At 37.4% G+C, this 19,105-nt stretch overlaps 1 protein-coding gene across 1 annotated transcript in view; it reads left to right on the top strand.

The window, feature by feature from the left end:
- The window catches only part of LOC117299981 (E3 ubiquitin-protein ligase ubr3-like), a 47,135-nt gene that overhangs the window by 14,632 nt on the left and 13,398 nt on the right, over positions 1-19,105 (top strand). Inside the window, exons 12-27 of the mRNA XM_033783616.1 lie at positions 986-1,114; positions 2,283-2,335; positions 3,062-3,195; positions 3,954-4,039; positions 4,586-4,645; positions 6,573-6,742; positions 7,811-7,958; positions 8,440-8,538; positions 10,634-10,771; positions 11,790-12,134; positions 12,606-12,839; positions 13,672-13,823; positions 14,590-14,678; positions 15,269-15,436; positions 16,147-16,280; positions 17,993-18,100. Coding sequence (XP_033639507.1) covers positions 986-1,114; positions 2,283-2,335; positions 3,062-3,195; positions 3,954-4,039; positions 4,586-4,645; positions 6,573-6,742; positions 7,811-7,958; positions 8,440-8,538; positions 10,634-10,771; positions 11,790-12,134; positions 12,606-12,839; positions 13,672-13,823; positions 14,590-14,678; positions 15,269-15,436; positions 16,147-16,280; positions 17,993-18,100 — 2,247 coding nt within the window. The remainder of the gene's footprint in view (positions 1-985; positions 1,115-2,282; positions 2,336-3,061; positions 3,196-3,953; positions 4,040-4,585; positions 4,646-6,572; positions 6,743-7,810; positions 7,959-8,439; positions 8,539-10,633; positions 10,772-11,789; positions 12,135-12,605; positions 12,840-13,671; positions 13,824-14,589; positions 14,679-15,268; positions 15,437-16,146; positions 16,281-17,992; positions 18,101-19,105) is intronic.

Raw genomic sequence — 19,105 nt, 5'->3', positions numbered from 1 at the left:
GTAGGGGCAATTTTGATGTTAGTTAAAAGGAGTTGAATGATCTTTTGCTAAATTAAATTAAGTAAACTAAATTTTGTCTTATGTCATCGATGTTCATGTTAACTTTAGGCATTACTGAATATTGTGCCTAGACCTTGGTTTGACTGTAAGTAAAAAATAAAATGAAAGAATTACAAATATTATCAAGATAAACCATGAATAATACTCCAGAATGCACATTAGGACTTGTAAAACCAAGATACACACCAAGTAAAAAACATTCCGAATACAGCGTTTCAATTCAGAATCCTTCCGATAAGCTTCTAAATTTGGGGCCAGAATCACCCCCAGTTTTGACAAATCGTGTGGAGAACTTTATCAACCCCTAGGTCACTATTGATCAACCTGGGCCCAATTTCATAGAGCTGCTTAGCACACAAATTTGCTTAGCATGAAATTTCTTCCTTGATAAAAACAGGATTACCAACCAAATTTCCATTTGTTGCATATTGCTTGTTTGCTCATCTTGAAAAACATGTGGAAATTTGGCTGGTTATCCTGTTTTTATCGAGGCAGAAATTTCATGCTAAGCAAATTGTTTTGCTTAGCAGCTCTATGAAACTGGGCCCTGGTCATGACACTCTTGTGTCCTTGAGCAGGAGAAACATGTATAAACCATCAATGTTTCTCTTCACCCCGGAGATGGTTCATTGATTTAGGCTAGGCTGCATACTCCACTGTGTTTTTTATTGTTCCTTTACTTTTTGGTTTTTAATTTGTTGGTCGTCACCCTAGTATTTTTTAAGGATGATTGTAAATGTCTCTGTCACTGTGTATTTTGTCCTGTTTATCTTTTTTCTTCCTTCCTATTTTACAAATTTATCTCCATTTGCATTTTTATTGTCAGATGCACACTGGAAAACAATGTTCATGGTTTTTAATGTGATGTTTATTATTAAATTGAATTTAACTGAATTTTATGTGTTGAATATGTGATCTACTTCAGGCCATGGTGAGTGAAGTGTTCTGTGAGATGTGGGTGCGTAACGGATTGCAGATCAAACGACAAGCTATGACGTACATGCAGTGTCATTTCTGTGCCTCAATGATCGATCTAGACCTCTTCTTGCTCCAGGTAGGTCCACTACTGTACATTGTTATGGAAAAGACATTTCAGAAGAATAGACCTTCAAATTTGTGACCCACTCTGTGAAAGTGAGTCACATGTCGCCCAATGCAATATTAAGTTTAATGTGGAAAATGTGAAGGAAAAAAAAAAGAAAACAAATCTTTTTATTCTTTTTAAGATCTTTAGTTGCATGGTTAACCTTAAGAACACTTACTTTTAGGCAATAAAGCTATGAATACAACAATTTTGTGATCATACTTATGTCTAATTTGTATCCTTTTGCACACAATGGTAGTTTAAAATATCATTTTACTTGTAATGTGTAAAAAAAGAAAATGGTGTAGTGGCTTATTTCAGACGGGAGTGACTCGGCAACGCGATACACCCCAAAGCTTAGACACATACCAAATTACTGCTGCTGATGTGTTCTTTCCAGCGATGCATATAACTCAATCCTGAAATTGCCTACATCTGAGTCATTTTCACAGAGCGGGTCACATTTGTCCTTTTACTAATCTATGTTTGCCTTGTCATTCTTAAATATCAGTGAGCTTTGAAAACTTTAATCAGAATCCACCATTAAAGTAGATGAATGCTATACGGTTTGGGGTTTGAAGCCTGCCGTTGATTTTACAAAACTCTTCCCGAACTTAGGTTTGATCTTAGGACTTAAGGATGAGATTAGTTCTGTATCCATAGACATTAGGACTCATTGAACCCATCCTAAATCATCTTAACTGGAGGTTTTCGTTTAGTGAAATCGGCTGCAGGAATGGTAACTTGTTTGGTAATTGTCAAAGACCAGTATACTCACTTGGTGTATCCCATCACATGCATAAAATAACGAGCCTGTGAAAATTTGGGCTCAATCGGTCATCGAAGTTGCGAGAAAATGATGAAAGAAAAAACACCCTTGTCGGACGAATTTGTGTGCTTTCAGATAGGAATAAAAGACTTCTAGCTAGAAGTCTTTTATTATTTAAGTGAGAAATTACCTCTTTCTCAAAAATTACAGTACTTCAGAGGGAGTCGTTTTCCACAATGTTTTACACTATCAAGAGCTCTCCAATGCTAGTTACCAAGTCAGGTTTTTAAGTTAATATTTGTTTTGAATAATTACCAAACGTGTACCTTCCCTTTTATGATGTATGCACTGTATTTTGTATTATGTTAGGTCGGTGCGGTGTATCTTGATCCCGACTTCTTTGTTACCAAGGTGTTCTCATGGTGAGTAATTAAGACCCCATCTTCCCTCTACCCCTCCTCTCTACCCCTCCCCTCACAAATCAAAATACAATCATAGGTTTGGATTAAAGGCCATGTCCATGAACAGCAGCCAGCCACCAACCAAGGTCATTACCAATGCTATTCCCATTAATAAATAAAAAAAAACAAAAAAAAAAACTAAACATTAATAGAATTTGTGCGGTTATTTTTAGAAAATGTTTTAAGGCACTTGACACTATTGGTAATTACACACACTTGTGCAACAAGGGTGTTTTCTCTTTCACTATTCTCTTACATCTTCGATGACGAGTTGAGTCAAAATTTTCACAGATTTGGTATTTTATGCAAATATGTTGGGAGTGAGAATACAGGGCCCAATTCCATGGCTCTGCTTACCGCCGAATTCTGCGCTTACGATCGCGATTCCCTGCTTACGTGCAAGCGCCGAATTTCTGCCCTAGCCTTGTAAGCGTAGAATGCCTAGTAACGTGAAGTACGCACGTGCAGAAGCCCAAATTCGCCGCTAACCAGTGAAATACGCTTGCCGTAAGCACAGACTTCCCTGCTTCCGTAAGCGCCGATTCTGTGCTTACGGTAAGCAGAGCCATGAAATTGGGCCCTGATCTTTGACAAATACCAAAGGTGTCCAGTGCCTCTTTACCAATCAACTGCATAAACTGTTCGAGAAATGTATTAATTGAAATGATTTATTCCCTGTCTGTAAAGTTTCAAGGTTCTTGAGACGTTAACGTTCAATCAGTCACATTTTAACAGCCAACTCTACCCCGGGAATGAACCTGCAATGTTAGAGGGGGCCTTCTACCTGTTGGCAACGCTACTCAGCACCAGAACTCATATGGGTAAGCTCATTAGTGAATACCGACGTATTATTGACGGCATGAGGGCGCTCACAAACATATTTGTATCACTTCTTGGAGTATATTCATTCATACCCAAAACAGTTCCTTGAACACATTACCACCACAGACATCATATCCATCACAGACATCAAGACCTCCAACAAAAGTGACTCACAGAACGCTGATTAAAACTGCAAGACAAATTGCGTTTACCTCCCGGAAGTGATACAACATATTATAACACCCCTTCCATAAATCTGCTTTTTCGTTGGTTTAGAGCATCACATGATGTTTTAGTGGTACTAGAAGCCAGGCAGCTGTGTGATAGTCATTTGCCATGTACAGTCGACTATTACATGGCGCGCGCAGTACCAAGAAGTCTTTTTACCCACCTCGAACCCTATCAGTTTAATATAGTGTAGCTGAAATGCACGTACGGACGTTACGTGCCCTCACGCGGTAAAAAATACAGCGCATTTGTATGGGTTCAGGGAGACCTCAGTTATGTAATAATAATTTGCTTTGATTTGATTTCTTGTTTTATTTCGAAAGGAATGTCATTCAAACAATGCACATGGGTTCTAAGTGCTTTTAAAAAAGTTCCCGATAAGCAAATGCAATGAAACTTTCAGTGATGAAAGGCATTGGTGGCCCTAAAAGAAGGATGTCATGATGATGTCATCACCTTTCACGTGACGTCCTCTTAAAGATTTACATTTTACTAGTTGTTTTTATTTGTTCTTTCTCTGTGTTTACAGGGGCATCAGAAGAGGAGCTTTTACGTCAAGAAATGGTTGCTTTGTTATGTATACAGGACAGACCACACAGCCAGCTTGCTGATCAAATATCCTTACAGTTATATTAGGTCACATGAAGTTTAACAATACAATGTACAAACTAGATATTCACTGTACAGACCTATGTCAACGTCCGATGTGCAATATCAATGTAAACATTCCCTGTACAAACCTTCATGAATGTCCAACGTCCAATATGGATGTACAGGATAGACATTCACTTATATGAATGTCTAACGTCCAATATGGATGTTACAGGATAGACATTCGTTGTACACAAACCTCTACATGAATGTCCAACGTCCAATATGGATGTACAGGATAGACATTCACTGTACAAACCTACATGAATGTCCAACGTCCAATATGGATACTGTACAGGATAGACATTCACTGTACAAACCTAATTGAATGTCTAATTTCGAAAAGGCAACATTGGTATTTGCTGCACAAACATATGTAAATGTTCAACACCTAGTATCAAACTAACTTTACCTCTTATCCTTCTTACCATTGTCTTCTTACGCTGAAGAAAACATTTCTGAATAGAAGACATCTTCTTTGATATTGTCATTCTTAACTGCAAGGTTTACATCCCAGAGAAGACTGGACTGTTCAATTCCAATGAGCACTTTGAGTCTATCTTAGCTGAGGTAAGGCAATCATTGTTTATCTTCAAGTACGCACTAATCCTCCAATCAGATTCGTAGAATGGAGTGGTGATAAAAACCTATATTGCACGGCTAATATCACTACCTGCGTCTTGTGTGTTTTATGGTCACGCGCCAAGTTTACTTGAACATAAGTGCTCGGGGAAATATGGAAAATATAGCGCGTCTGCGTCCCATATCCAACACGGCCTTCGACAACGTTGGATATGGGACGCAGAAGCGCTATATTTTTCCGTATTCCACTCGCGCTTGTGTGATAACTTACAATATCCCAACTATAGTTTGGTCTGGTCCAACTATAGTTTGATATGGCCAAACTATCCAAATTATAGTTTGATCTGGCTCAACTATAGTTTGATCTGGTCCTACTATAGTTTGAATCGGCCCACCTAGTTTGAATATGCCCAACTGTAGTTTGAATTGGCCCAACTATAGTTTGATCTGGCCCAACTGTAGTTTGATATGGCCCAACTATAGTTTGATCTGGCCCAACTATAGTTTGATGTGGCCCAACTATAGTTTGATCTGGTCCAACTATAGTTTGGATTGGCCCAACTATAGTTTGAATTTGCCCAACTATAGTTTGAATTGGGCGAACTATAGTTTGGATTGGCCCAACTATGTTTTGGATTGCCCAACTATAGTTTGATCTGGCCCAACTATAATTTGATCTGGTCCAACTATAGTTTGGATTGGCCCAACTATAGTTTGAATTTGCCCAACTATAGTTTGAATTGGGCCAACTATAGTTTGGATTGGCCCAACTATGTTTTGGATTGCCCAACTATAGTTTGAATTGGCCCAACTATAGTCAGGTTTTTATTTTTTTACCTTACAACGACAACACAAAAGGTTCATAAATAAATTATAGTAAATAGTAACTAGTAACTTGCCATCTGTTGCATTACTTTAAAAGTGATGTACTACTACTTTATAACTTTCTCAATAAGAAATTATAATCTATGATTTTGAGTTAATCCAAAAAATCAGTAACAACTGATTCTGCAAAAATGGTTGCTTAAAAAAGGTTAATTGTAATTGTATTTCAATCACAAAATTATTTCTCGGTATGAAGTGTTGACCACAATTGCAACACAGTAAGAATAATTTGTACAATAGACAAGAATTGTAAAACTTCTTACCCCACCACTGTTATCAATTTTTGAGTCCACAAAAGGTAAAAATACCTAAGCTCTAAGATAATTTTATATAATTCATCAAAAACATTTTTTTCCTCTGCATATTTCTGATTTGTGATTAACAAGGATTTGACAGAGCAGTAACTGACTCTACACTAAAACCTCTGGGGTGGATTTCACAAAGGTAGTCTTAACTTAGGACTAGTCCTAGGCAATGCTAAGAGATAGGACCAGTCCTAAGTTAGGATGAGTTACTGGTCCTAACTTAAGACCAGTCCTATCTCTTAGCATTGCTTAGGACTAGTCCTAAGTTAGGACTACCTTTGTGAAATCGACCCCTGAACCCCTATTATAAATAGGCCGACATGTCTCCCACACTTCAGTCTCTTGATCGATGATGACTAGAGCAAGCTAGTCAAAACATTGAGACAAATTAAGAACTCACTCTGCGGTAGTGAAGTTAAAAACGAGAAGTCCCCTCAATCCACTAAAGCAAAAATAGTTGTCCTGGCAGATTTTTTACCTCTCGCCCAGGTAGTAGTTAAAAAGCAAGACAGTTCTTTTCAGAACTGAGAAGTATTCCAAATTCCAAAAAAACTATTGTGGGATAGTAAAATATAAAGCAAGACAGTTCTCAAAAGAACATAATCTACCTAGCAAGTAGATACACACATGGTATTACCGCAAAACAAATAAATAAGAGTTATACAAATATTCTTTAAATTTGTGAATTTTATTTATTTACGATAATTGTTTTTTTGTGGACAAAGGTTGCTGATTATCACGATCCAATGTCTGAGACAGGGAGTGGAGGTCTCCAACAGGGTCGCTACTCACCCAAACCTCACATTTGGGAAACTGAATTTGACCCGATTCATGTCATGCTGAGGGTCATGCAGAAGAAAGATTTCCAAACTGCGATGGATCGTTATAGTTCTCAGTAAGTCATTTTATTTAAAGGCACTGGACACGATTGGTAGTTGTCAAAGACCAGTACTCACTCTTGGTGTGTCACATCAATAATAATAATAATAATGATAATAATACCATTTATATAGCGCCTTTTCCTAAGGTTACAAAGCGCTCAGAGAATGACAGGGAAAAAAGAAAAAAAAAGGAATGCAATCAAAAACCAAGAGGAAAACCACGACTAGGCAAAGCCTGCGGCACTTAGCCAAGAAAGTCCCGCGAAAAGCAGGTCTCTCTTTGACTAAAACCGCAGGCCAAGCAAGGCGAGATTTACTGATTGAAAAAGAATGTTTTCAGAGACCTTTTGAACACGGTAACAGAGCTAGAACTTCTGGTTGGGTTTGGAAGTGAATTCCACATCCTAGGGCCTCAAACTGAAAATGCTCTGTCTCCTGATTTTCTGGTGGTTCGAGGAATCAAATGCATAAAATAACAAATCTGTGAACATTTGGGCTAAATAGGTCATCGAAATTGCAAGAGAAAAATGAAAGGAAAGATACCCTTACTTGAAGATGATGGAGCAAAGCAAATACAGATAAATGTGTTGTAGTTTGCTGTACCAACATGTAGATGTATGTGCAACGCATGAATTATGCTCCTGTGCTGAGTGGTTAATATTACATTCTCTTTGATGATCAGCCCAGACGTTACATGATTATTAACTTTTTTCTAAGATGTTGTTTAATTGTTTCCCTTGTGGTTTATTTTTGATGTTCTTGTTTGACTGATCTTATTTATGTTTGTCTGTAATTTTGATTGTGTATTGCATATATGCAAGGGATGTTTTCCTTGGTAGGACCAATAAACTGAATTGAATTGAATTTATTTGAACAGTATTGAAGCAACAGGACGGCCTTCTGGTAGTAGTACTGACTTGATACTAATAATACATTTGATTATTTGAACAGTATGAAGCAAACAGGACGGCATTCTGGTAGCAGTGGTCTGTGGCCTCCATTCAAGCCGCTCCAGCTCCCAACAACTCCCTTTAGCTCCTGTACTGACTTGATACTAATAATACATTTGATTATTTGAACAGTATGAAGCAAACAGGACGGCATTCTGGTAGCAGTGGTCTGTGGCCTCCATTCAAGCCGCTCAAGCTCCCAACAACTCCCTTTGAAAACCTTCATCAACTCCTTCACTGCAAGACTCTTCATGGTGTGATCTTTATCATACTCTACAAGGTGATTTGTTTTTACTCAACTTTTTCTGATCACATTTAATAATAATAGTGGCTTCGTATATAGCGCTCATATTCGTCACTCAGTGACGCTCAAGGTGCTGAAACATTCAGTATTGTCCTGCAAAGTATGTGGGACTACCTTTGAAATACGAGACCTACTCCTTTGACATAGCACCATGTAATGATTTATAATGGCTTCAAACCAGGAACACCGAGGCACAACCCTTCTCTTTTTGATAGGTGCACTGGGTCCTTTTGTGTGTGTTACACAACACACAGGACCAACGGCTTTGTGTTCCATCTGAAGGACGAAGCATCATGATTAAGTGTCTTGCTTAAGGACACGGGTGTCACGGCTGGGACTCGAACCCACACTCTGCTGATCAGAAACACCAGAGATTGTGTCCGGTGCTCTTAACTGCTAGGTCATGAGACGCCACTAATGACGGTATTCTTTGTGTGTCTATCTTTGTTTATTCTAGGCCGTCCATGGTCGATCCATAACGGATCCTGTGCTCTATCTATGCATTGCTCTACTAGACATGATGTTGCAATACCCAACGGTTAAAATATTATCAAAGGTAAGAACCAAGAGACGGGGATGGGTACTTTTTGTCTGACACAAAACACAAACATCCACAGATTAACATCCAAAGGTTTACATGAAACTAACAGGGGTATGTAAAAGAAAAATGATGTTAGAAAGCTTTAATTTAATTTTTCATTTATTGTATTTATTTTCATGTAGTTGATGATTATTGTAAGGGTTGTGATTTAGTTTAATAAGTAGAGCGTCTTTAAACACTGGACACTATTGGTAATTGTCAAAGACCAGTTTTCTCACTTGGTGTATCTCAACATATGCATAAATCAACAAACCTGTGAAAATTTGAGCTCAATCGGTTGTAGAAGTCAAAGACCAGTTTTCTCACTTGGTGTATCTCAACATATGCATAAAATAACAAACTTGTGAATATTTGAGCTCAATCGGTTGTAGAAGTCAAAGACCAGTTTTCTCACTTGGTGTATCTCAACATATGCATAAAATAACAAACCTGTGAAAATTTGAGCTCAATCGGTTGTAGAAGTCAAAGACCAGTCTTCTCACTTGGTGTATCTCAACATATGCATAAAATAACAAACCTGTGAAAATTTGAGCTCAATCGGTTGTAGAAGTCAAAGACCAGTCTTCTCACTTGGTGTATCTCAACATATGCATAAAATAACAAACTTGTGAATATTTGAGCTCAATCGGTTGTAGAAGTCAAAGACCAGTCTTCTCACTTGGTGTATCTCAACATATGCATAAAATAACAAACTTGTGAATATTTGAGCTCAATCGGTTGTAGAAGTCAAAGACCAGTTTTCTCACTTGGTGTATCTCAACAAATGCATAAAATAACAAACCTGTGAAAATTTGAGCTCAATCGGTTGTAGAAGTCAAAGACCAGTCTTCTCACTTGGTGTATCTCAACATATGCATAAAATAACAAACTTGTGAATATTTGAGCTCAATCGGTTGTAGAAGTCAAAGACCAGTCTTCTCACTTGGTGTATCTCAACATATGCATAAAATAACAAACCTGTGAAAATTTGAGCTCAATCGGTTTTAGAAGTCAAAGACCAGTCTTCTCACTTGGTGTATCTCAACATATGCATAAAATAACAAACCTGTGAAAATTTGAGCTCAATCGGTTGTAAAAGTCAAAGACCAGTCTTCTCACTTGGTGTATCTCAACATATGCATAAAATAACAAACCTGTGAAAATTTGAGCTCAATCGGTTGTAGAAGTCAAAGACCAGTCTTCTCACTTGGTGTATCTCAACATATGCATAAAATAACAAACCTGTGAAAATTTGAGCTCAATCGGTTGTAGAAGTTGCGAGATAATAATGAAAGAAAAAAACACCCTTTTCACTCAAAGTTGTGTGCTTTCTGATGCTTGATTTCGAGACCTCAAGTTCTAAACTTGAGGTCTCGAAATCAAATTCGTGGAAAATTACTTCTTTCTCGAATACTACTTCACTTCAGGGGGAGCTGTTTCTCACAATGTTTTATGCTATCAACCTCTCCCCATTACTGGTAATAAAGAAAGGTTTTGTGATGATTATTATTTTGAGTAATTACCAATAGTGTCCACTGCCTTTAAAGCTTCCCTTAAAATACTACTTGCTGAGGTGCTGTAGTTTTTGAGAGATGAGTAAAACAATTTCACAAGAATTTATTTTCGTCTCAGTTACTGACACATGAACAACTGGTTTACGCAAGTCTATTGAAAAACTTGCCTCTGTGATTTTCACTTATTTTCTCAAAAATTGGATGACTAATGAAGCTGAAACTTCTACAGGAAAGTTATGTTACATACATCTTCATTCTCAGTGAGTATAGGGTTTCATGTCTTGGCCAAAAACTACAAAAAGTATCGAAACCCTTCAACATGTCTGTACCAACTAAATAAGGACTTCCCATTTCACCACATAACTATCTCATCTTTTTGATATTTGCCTGTAAATCCCAACGCCAGATGTAATAACAGACGGTGATTTTTAGGATGAGTTCTGACGTCTTGAGAACTAGTTAAGTGTTACCCAGCTTTATAAAATGGCTCTACCAACGAAATAAAAACTTCTCATGTCACCACATAACTATCTCATCTTTTTTATACTTGACTGTAGACTCCAACACCAGATGTAATAAGAGACGGTGATTTTTCAGCCATGTTTCCAGACAACGTGATCCTGAACAACTTAAGACATCGCATTAAGACTGTCGAGATTCCCAGCCTACATGAAAAGCCATCTTCATCACATCAGGTATCTAGTTTATGTTCCATACAACCAGTGTGAATGAGTCATTTCTAAATAATAACTAGTTCTTTTATAGCAGTTAAATTGATGAAATTGTCACTGTTTGGTTGATTTATGTGTTTATTGAAAACAAAAAGGATAGAATTGAGTTTGTTCTTCCAAAGAACCTATATTGTATTTCAGCTTGAATACATGTCGATTTAAAGGGTTTGTATACCTTTGGTAATGACTCAAGTAAGTGCAGCAGCTTTGGGAGTTATAATGAAGTACTGGGTTTATGGAAACAGATATCACTTTTTATCGCAACCAATTTGAATGTAAGAAGCGTTACCAGTAACGCTTCAAAGATTAGGTTTATTCCTATTGGGGATTATTCTATCTAGGGCATAATATTCACTTCAGATTTTCGGCAGTATCTCAAAAACACGACTAACTTTTGTAATGAAATTTTCTTTCGTTAGAGACTCTGCTAGGGTCGAAACTGACAGGCAAGTAACTATTTTTTTTAATTTTCATGCGTTATTTTGTTTGTATATACATGTATCTACATTTATATAGGTTTGAAACATTCAAAAGGTTCTAAAAACCAAACAGATACAGACCCAGGCCAAAAATCAACTAATTATTAAATGTCTGTTAAAGGAACATTATAGAATTGGTTTTTGCTAACAATACAGTTGCTGCCAGTGTAAGCACTTTATGTGATCCACCATATACATAAACTGACAAACCTGTAGAAGTTTGAGAGCGATCGGCTATCTGGGTCACAAGAGAAAAGTGAAAAATTGATTACAAATTTTGCATTGCATCGCTGCCAAAATAAAAAGGAATGAAATGCTCACTTAGTGATAAACTCTAAATGCGAAGTTAAATAATTTATCTCTCATCAAATATGACAATTCAGACAAAAATATTTCAAGGGATGTTTTCAACTATTATCATCATTAGACCGTGTAAGTGTTATGTAAATTTGTAATCTTCATGATTTTTGTTCCTTACCAATTCTGTAACGTTCGTTTAATAGAGAACTATGGACAGCACGGACCTGCTCCTGCAACAACTCCTTAACGAAGAAGTAAGCATCTACAGTCAGAACCTGTTTGGTTTGGGTGTAGGATTCGGAGGCCATCAGAATCTCGACGAGGCAGAGCCTCAAATGGAGGAGGAAGAGGCATACCCAAGCGAGGAAGAGCAAGATTCTGTAGATGAGGAGCTAGATGGGATGGAGCAGGAGGAGGCTGATGATATTGAAGAGGAGACGGAAGGGATGGAGGTAGCTGAGGTGGGCGGAGAAGTGGAAGCTGGTACAGTGCAGGGAGATGGATATGATGTTGATTCGCAGTCGGCTAGTTTACAAACAGCTGATGAGGTAAAAAAGAATGCCAAATCACTTCTACTAGTATCAATATATAACAGTAATAGTGGATACTAAGCCTGGGCGACTACTATGACGTGTCGTACCCACGACTTCTGATTGCTAAGTCGCAACTACCATTTTTCAACTACTCGGTTAATCCTGCCATCTCGACTTATAGTTCCGACTACTACAAAAATAGTTGCAACTATTGTAGTGAACCAATTGTGCTGCTCACGACTATTAACAACTTCATAATAATCAGTGACACAATCCTTCAATCCTTTCAGCGTGGTTTTACTCTTGCGCCTGCGGCAATTTTTTTCGCAAATGCATCTGTGCAGTGAAACAATTTTCGCGACTAGCGTTGAAGTCTTGACTATTTGAGGCGCGATTAGTCGAGTACAAAATTTAACTAGTTGCCTAGGCCTAATTATGACGCAGTGTGTAAACAGGTTAATGACATCTTGAATTGACTATTTCCAGCCAACAGTCCCTCTTCAAGACCTTCCTGCCACAACCTCGACAGCTACAAGTTCTTCCAAGAAGTCCTCAAGAGTTCAGACAGTCCTCTGGACTCCTTGTAAGATGCTTACCATCAATGAGTCGATGCTGGATCTATTGGTGAAGTTACATTCTAAGATGGTCGGTAAAGAAGGCTCCTACTTGCCTCCATCTATGAGGACGGAGAAGGGGGAGAGGAATGACCAAGAAATACAGGTAAAGTAGGCTCTGTGTTTGTCAAGAAACCTTAGTACTGCTGACGTCATAGTTTGTATATTCTCAACTTTTAGAAATACAGTTCTCAGTTACAGCACTAAAAGGCAGTGGACACTATTGGTATTTACTCAAAATAATTATTAGCGTAAAACCTTACTTGGTAACAAGCTGAATGGAGAGCTGTTGATAGTATAAAACATTGTGAGAAACAGCTCCCTCTGAAGTAACGTTGTTTTCGAGAAAGAAGTTATTTTCAACGAATTTGATTATGAGACCTCACTGATATTTTGAGGTCTTGAAATCAAGCATGTGAAAGCACACATCTTCGTGTGACAAGGGTGTTTTTTCTTTTATAGTTATCTCGCAACTTCAACGACCACTTGAGCTAAAATGTTCACAAGTTTGTTATTTTATGCATATGTTGAGATACACCAGGTGAGAAGACTGGTCTTTGACAATTACCGATAGTGTCCAGTGTCTTTAAAGAGTTTTGATACCTTTTGTAGATCAAGTTTTGTGCAAGACATGAATCCCTACTCACTGTGAATGAATATGTACGTAATATAGTTTACCTGTAGAAGTTTCGGCTTCATTAGTCGTCAAGTTTTTTGGAACAAAAAAGTGAAAATCACAGAGCAATATTTTCAGGAGAGTCATGTAAAACTGTTGTACATGTTTTAAAAGTAATTTTCGTCTCACTGTGACAAAAAGTATGCCTGTGATTGTTTTTTACAGAACTCGGGGAAAGTACTGAGTAAATACAGTGCTAACACACATCGGTGCAAGCGTAAAACCAAAATTAATACATTTGTGTTGTTTATTTTTCCTTCAGGTTGGTGGAGGAGCATACTATGTCAAAAGACTCCTGGATAAGATTTGTCATCTACACCCCGAGAGTCAGCAACAAATAGAGGCGCTTTGTCAACTCAAAGATCAACCGGATAACGGACAAACTACAAGCAATGCACTTAGTTCAACGGACAGGTAAAACTCACCCTATCCCAAATTTTGTATCATTTCTTTTTACCTGTGCCCAATTTCATAGAGCTGTTTAAAGCCATTGGACCCTTTCGGTTCAGAAAAAAAAATAAAAGTTCACAGATTTACAAATAACTTACAGGGTTTACAGAAGGCAATGGTGAAAGACTTCTCTTGAAATATTATTCCATGAAATGCTTTACTTTTTGAGAAAACAGCAAAACAATATAAATTCTCGTTAACGAGAATTACGGATTTATTTTAAACACATGTCATGACACGGCGAAAAGCGCGGAAACAAGGGTGGGATTTTCCGTTGTTTTCTCCCGACTCCGATGACCGATTGAGCCTAAATTTTCACAGGTTTGTTATTTGATATAGAAGTTGTGGTACACAAAGTGTGGGCCTTGGACAACACTGTTTACCGAAAGGGTCCAATGGCTTTAAGCGAAAAAAAAAAAAAACTTAAATAATTTTCTACTAATCAAAAATTAGCAGGATACCAGTCAGAGATTGTACATGAGAATTGGTATATTGTTGTGCTTAGTTATTTTTTGTGCTTGAGCAGTGCTATGAATATGGGCCTTGTACACCAACGTATGTTAAGCATTGTATTCTCTGTGAAAACAAATCCACAGGCAAATCACTTAAGTGAGATTCGAGCCCTCGACCTTTGCATGGCTATAGCAGATGTCCACTGAGCTAGCCCGAGGCAGTTTGAATTCTGTTAACCTGGCCTTTTTTGTTTTCTTTGATGTTGTTCTTGTCATAGGAGAAAGAAGGCACGGGAGGCTCAGCAGAAGTTGTTTGCAAAACTAGCCGCTGAGCAAAGGACATTTTTGGCAAAATCCTTGGAAACAGGTAGAGTAGTTAAGTTTTCATGACCCCTGACTCCAATACAGATATTCTTTTACAAATTCTACCAATTTTTTCTACGTATCTAAAAATTAAAAAAGATAGTTAACAGACTGACGTTAACTTTACACGGTTTAAAGAAAATGACGGTAGAAAGCTTCCCTTTCAATATTACAACCTGAGGTGCTGTAGTTTTTGAGAAATTAGTTAAACATTTTCATGAAAAGTTATTTCCATCTCAGTGAGACGAAAAGTATTTTAGCATGTACACGGATTTACGAGACTCTCCTGCAAAAACATTGCTCTGTGATTTTCACTTTATTTTTACTCAAATACTTGACGACTAATGAAACTAAAACGTGTACAGGTATATTATATTACAGACGTCTTCATGCACAGTGGGTAGGGATTCATGTCATGACAAAGGCTTGATCTACAAAATCTGTAAACTATTGTGTTTTGTACGAAAAGTGCCCCAATCCTATAAGTGACCGATCTGTAGCCTCTTATGGACCAGTCAGTCTCTATCTGGCATAGTTATTCTACTGTTTCACTCTACAGTGCTTGATTGTTATAATGCATGTTTTTTATTTTAGATGAAGGGTTAGCAGAGGTGCCTGAAGCTGATGGGGATGACAGAGGAGCTGCCACACCCAAGGAAGCTGAGCCTGGAGAAATGTTTGAATGTGTCATATGTGGGCAAACAGCGCCCTCAACGGGCTATAATCCAATCGGGATGGTGGCACTAATGCAAGCAACAGGAGGTATAAACAATGCGTAATAATATTAATAGTCTAATAATTTACTGATTTATATTGCGCCCCTTCCATAGAAAAGTGCATAACAAAATAAACAAGAAACAACTAAATAAACAGCAACAGTCAAAGGATTATGAATAAAATGGAAGACCCTTACAGAACTTCTCGTACAATGAATGATTAAAAAAGGCATTAACATAAAGACGGTAGATAGATAAAATGTACCTATATGAGAGCAACAATAATAGCGAACAAAAAAATGCATACTGCAGATTAAGCTTGGGCGATATCACGATATTATCGAATATCGTGATATTAATTTGGAAACGATTTCGATATCGGATGGATTTGGTTTTAATCGAAATATCGATATATCGCGATATATCGCGATAATCGCGATATATCGCGATATCGATTAAATATCGCGATGTATTTGCAAGCTTAGACATCTTGCACCCCATGGGTTTGGAGTAAAACCAGAAGAATAGGTCATTTGAACACCTCTCTTATGCTATGACTGTCTCTTCTACAACTTTTACTTGGAGTTTGATTAATTAATTTAATTAATCGCGATTATATCGAATATCGCGATATATTGTCGGCGATTTGTTATAGCTGGGGAGTTTGTCAGTATGCATATTATGGCCAATGTACTTTTTTGTTGTAGCTGAATCATGAAAGAACATCAACATTTAACCATTTTTTTTTTTTTACAGTTCTTGGTCATCAGTCTCAGGTTTCTGAGGCCCAGACTTTACCAACGCAAAGTGGTGAAGAAATTAGCCATGCTGGACGATGTAGGAATGTCAATGAACGAAGGAAGGAAGATCTGACTAGGAACTTTAATAAGGTATTGCGCATTTTTGTAGTTTGTATGAGTATTGCACTTTTGTGTGTGTGATTTTTTTCTCCCCGAAGCAATTCAGCCGTAATTGGCATGGCCAAATGAAATAAATCACAGCCTATTTTCAAAGCCACGGCTTTCATTTTTTACTGCAAGCTGTGCACTCGAAACTGAGAAAGTTTTCAATTTATTTTATTGTTGTGATTTCAATGACTACTTGATAAAAGAAATCGTGCGCGAAACTGAAACTTTATTCTGGATTAGGAAGACAAAACTATGCGCGACCAATAAGTTCTGTTGTGAGAGAGCCTGAAAAGAGAAGTTGATTTTATTGATTTTAAATTTCAGAGAACCATGGCTGTCGTTTTAGTTCCGTATGAACATAACTTGTATTCTCAAGTCTGTAAATACACCAAATAAACTAACGTTACAAATCAAAACTATCTCATTGTCACTGCCTGTTGTAACTTCCACCAACTCGGTTACATAACGTTTGGCATCTTCTCGGAGACTACTCATAAGAGTTCATGATTTGGTAATTACAAAACATTGTTCATAAGGTGCGAGACCACAAGCTGATCTTTGTGGGGACGTGCTCTTTGACAAGAAACCAAAGCTGTAATAAGTCAACCTTAAAGGCACTGGACACTATTGGTAATTGTCAAAGACCAGTCTTCTCACTTTGTTTATCTCAACATATGCACAAAATAACAAACCTGTGAAAATTTGAGCTCGATTGGTTGTCAAAGATGCGAGATAATAATGAAAGAAAAAACACCCTTGTCACGCAAAGTTGTGTGCTTTCAGATGTTTTATTTCGAGACCTCAAAATCTAATTCTGAGGTCTCAAATCAAATTCGTGGAAAGTTACTTCAAAAACTACATTACATTACTTTTGACAAATCAAAAACTACATTACTTCAGAGGGAGCCGTTTCTCACAATGTTTTATACTATCGACAGCTCCCCGTTACTCGTTACCAAGTAAGGTTTTATGCTAATAATTATTTTGAGTAATTACCAATAGTGTCCACTGCCTTTAATGCTCTGGTGCTTTTATATAATCGGAGGGTTTTTAGATTTTGTGTTTCAACTTTTTAAATGTTTATCTATTTACTGCGCCTTTTATTCAGTTTTTTTATCCTTGTTTAATTTCCTGCAGTTGCCCCACTGCTTTTTACGATGTGTTTGTAATATTTTGCTAGTTTTTCTTATTTGTTTGTTTTTTCGTGAAGCAATTTGTGTAGCTTGAAAGGCGCTATATAAATACAGTTTTATTGTTATTATTAAAGGCAGTGGACACTATTGGTAATTGTCAAAGACTAGCCTTCACAGTTAGTGTATCTCAACATATCCATAAATTAACAAACCTGTGAAAATTGTGCTCAATCGGTCATCGAACTTGCGAGATAATAATGAAAGAAAAAACACCCTTGTCACACGAAGTTATGTGCGTTTATATGGTTGATTTCGAGACCTCAAGTTCTAAACCTGAGGTATCGAAATCAAATTCTTGGAAAATTACTTCTTTCACTATGGCACTTCAGAGGGAGCCGTTTCTCACAATGTTTTATACCATCAACCTCTCCCCATTACTCGTCACCAAGAAAGGTTTTATGCTAATAAATATTTTGAGTAATTACCAATAGTGTCCACTGCCTTTAAATAGTGGTTCTGGATTTGAGATTGTAAAGTGCAATGTATTGTTTTGGTTTGCAGGACTCACTGCAGGCGTCTGTTGATACTGAATGGACTGGAGTTCATATTCAGAGTTGTAGACATTACATCCATCTAAGCTGTCATCAATCTTATCTTAACTCATTACAGGTAAGCGAGACCTCATGTAGAGTGTCATGGCCGAGTGGTTTAGAGCATCCAATTCAAGTTCTAGTGGTTAAGTCACCGGAGTGTGGGTTGGAATCCCGGTCATGACACTTGTGTTCTTAAGAGCATCCAATTCAAGTTGTAGTGGTTAAGTCACTGGAGTGTGGGTTGGAATCCCGGTCGTGACACTTGTGTTCTTAAGAGCATCCAATTCAAGTTGTAGTGGTTAAGTCACCGGAGTGTGGGTTGGAATCCCGGTCGTGACACTTGTGTTCTTAAGAGCATCCAATTCAAGTTCTAGTGGTTAAGTCACCGGAGTGTGGGTTGGAATCCCGGTCGTGACACTTGTGTTCTTAAGAGCATCCAATTCAAGTTCTAGTGGTTAAGTCACCGGAGTGTGGGTACAAATCCCGGTCGTGACACTTGTGTGCTTGAGCAAGGTACTTAATAGTTGCTTCTCTTCACCTAACAGCAGCTCGGGGCTGTATATTTATATTTGATGTTTTGTATATTGATTGGTTTATTTCATGAAAACATTACAAAGAAATGAACAGTGTGACAACCGATAGGGTTGAATTGCACTAGATCATGTACATTATAAAAAAAAAATCTTTAAAAAGAGCTAAAGGTTAAACATTTAAAACACACAATAGCTAATGAGAAAGTATTACAAACAATCCAAACAACGAACAATCACCCAGCACTTGAAACCATAATGAGACTTTACAAAAATAGACGTTAACAAAGGGACAAATTGTGGATAAAAAGCCAACATTAGAATCCATACAGTTTAAATTAAAAGATTAACAAAAATTAAAAAAACACACCAACAACTTTGAAAAAAACTAAAAAACTACCCAGTATACTCCCCAGGGAGCTGAGAAAGACTAAAGAGATGTTACTGCCCCAAATGACCAGGGCATTAATGTAAAGCGCATTGAGACGGTTTATTGTGAAAAGCGCTATAAAAGAATTTTTTGTTGTTGTTTTTAATTTCTAGTTTCTCCT

Source organism: Asterias rubens, chromosome 15, assembly GCF_902459465.1.
Source record: "Asterias rubens chromosome 15, eAstRub1.3, whole genome shotgun sequence".
Classification (NCBI taxonomy): Eukaryota; Metazoa; Echinodermata; class Asteroidea; order Forcipulatida; family Asteriidae; genus Asterias; species Asterias rubens.
The sequence above is the reverse complement of the archived record's forward strand: the minus strand, read 5'-3'. Positions and strand labels throughout refer to the sequence as shown.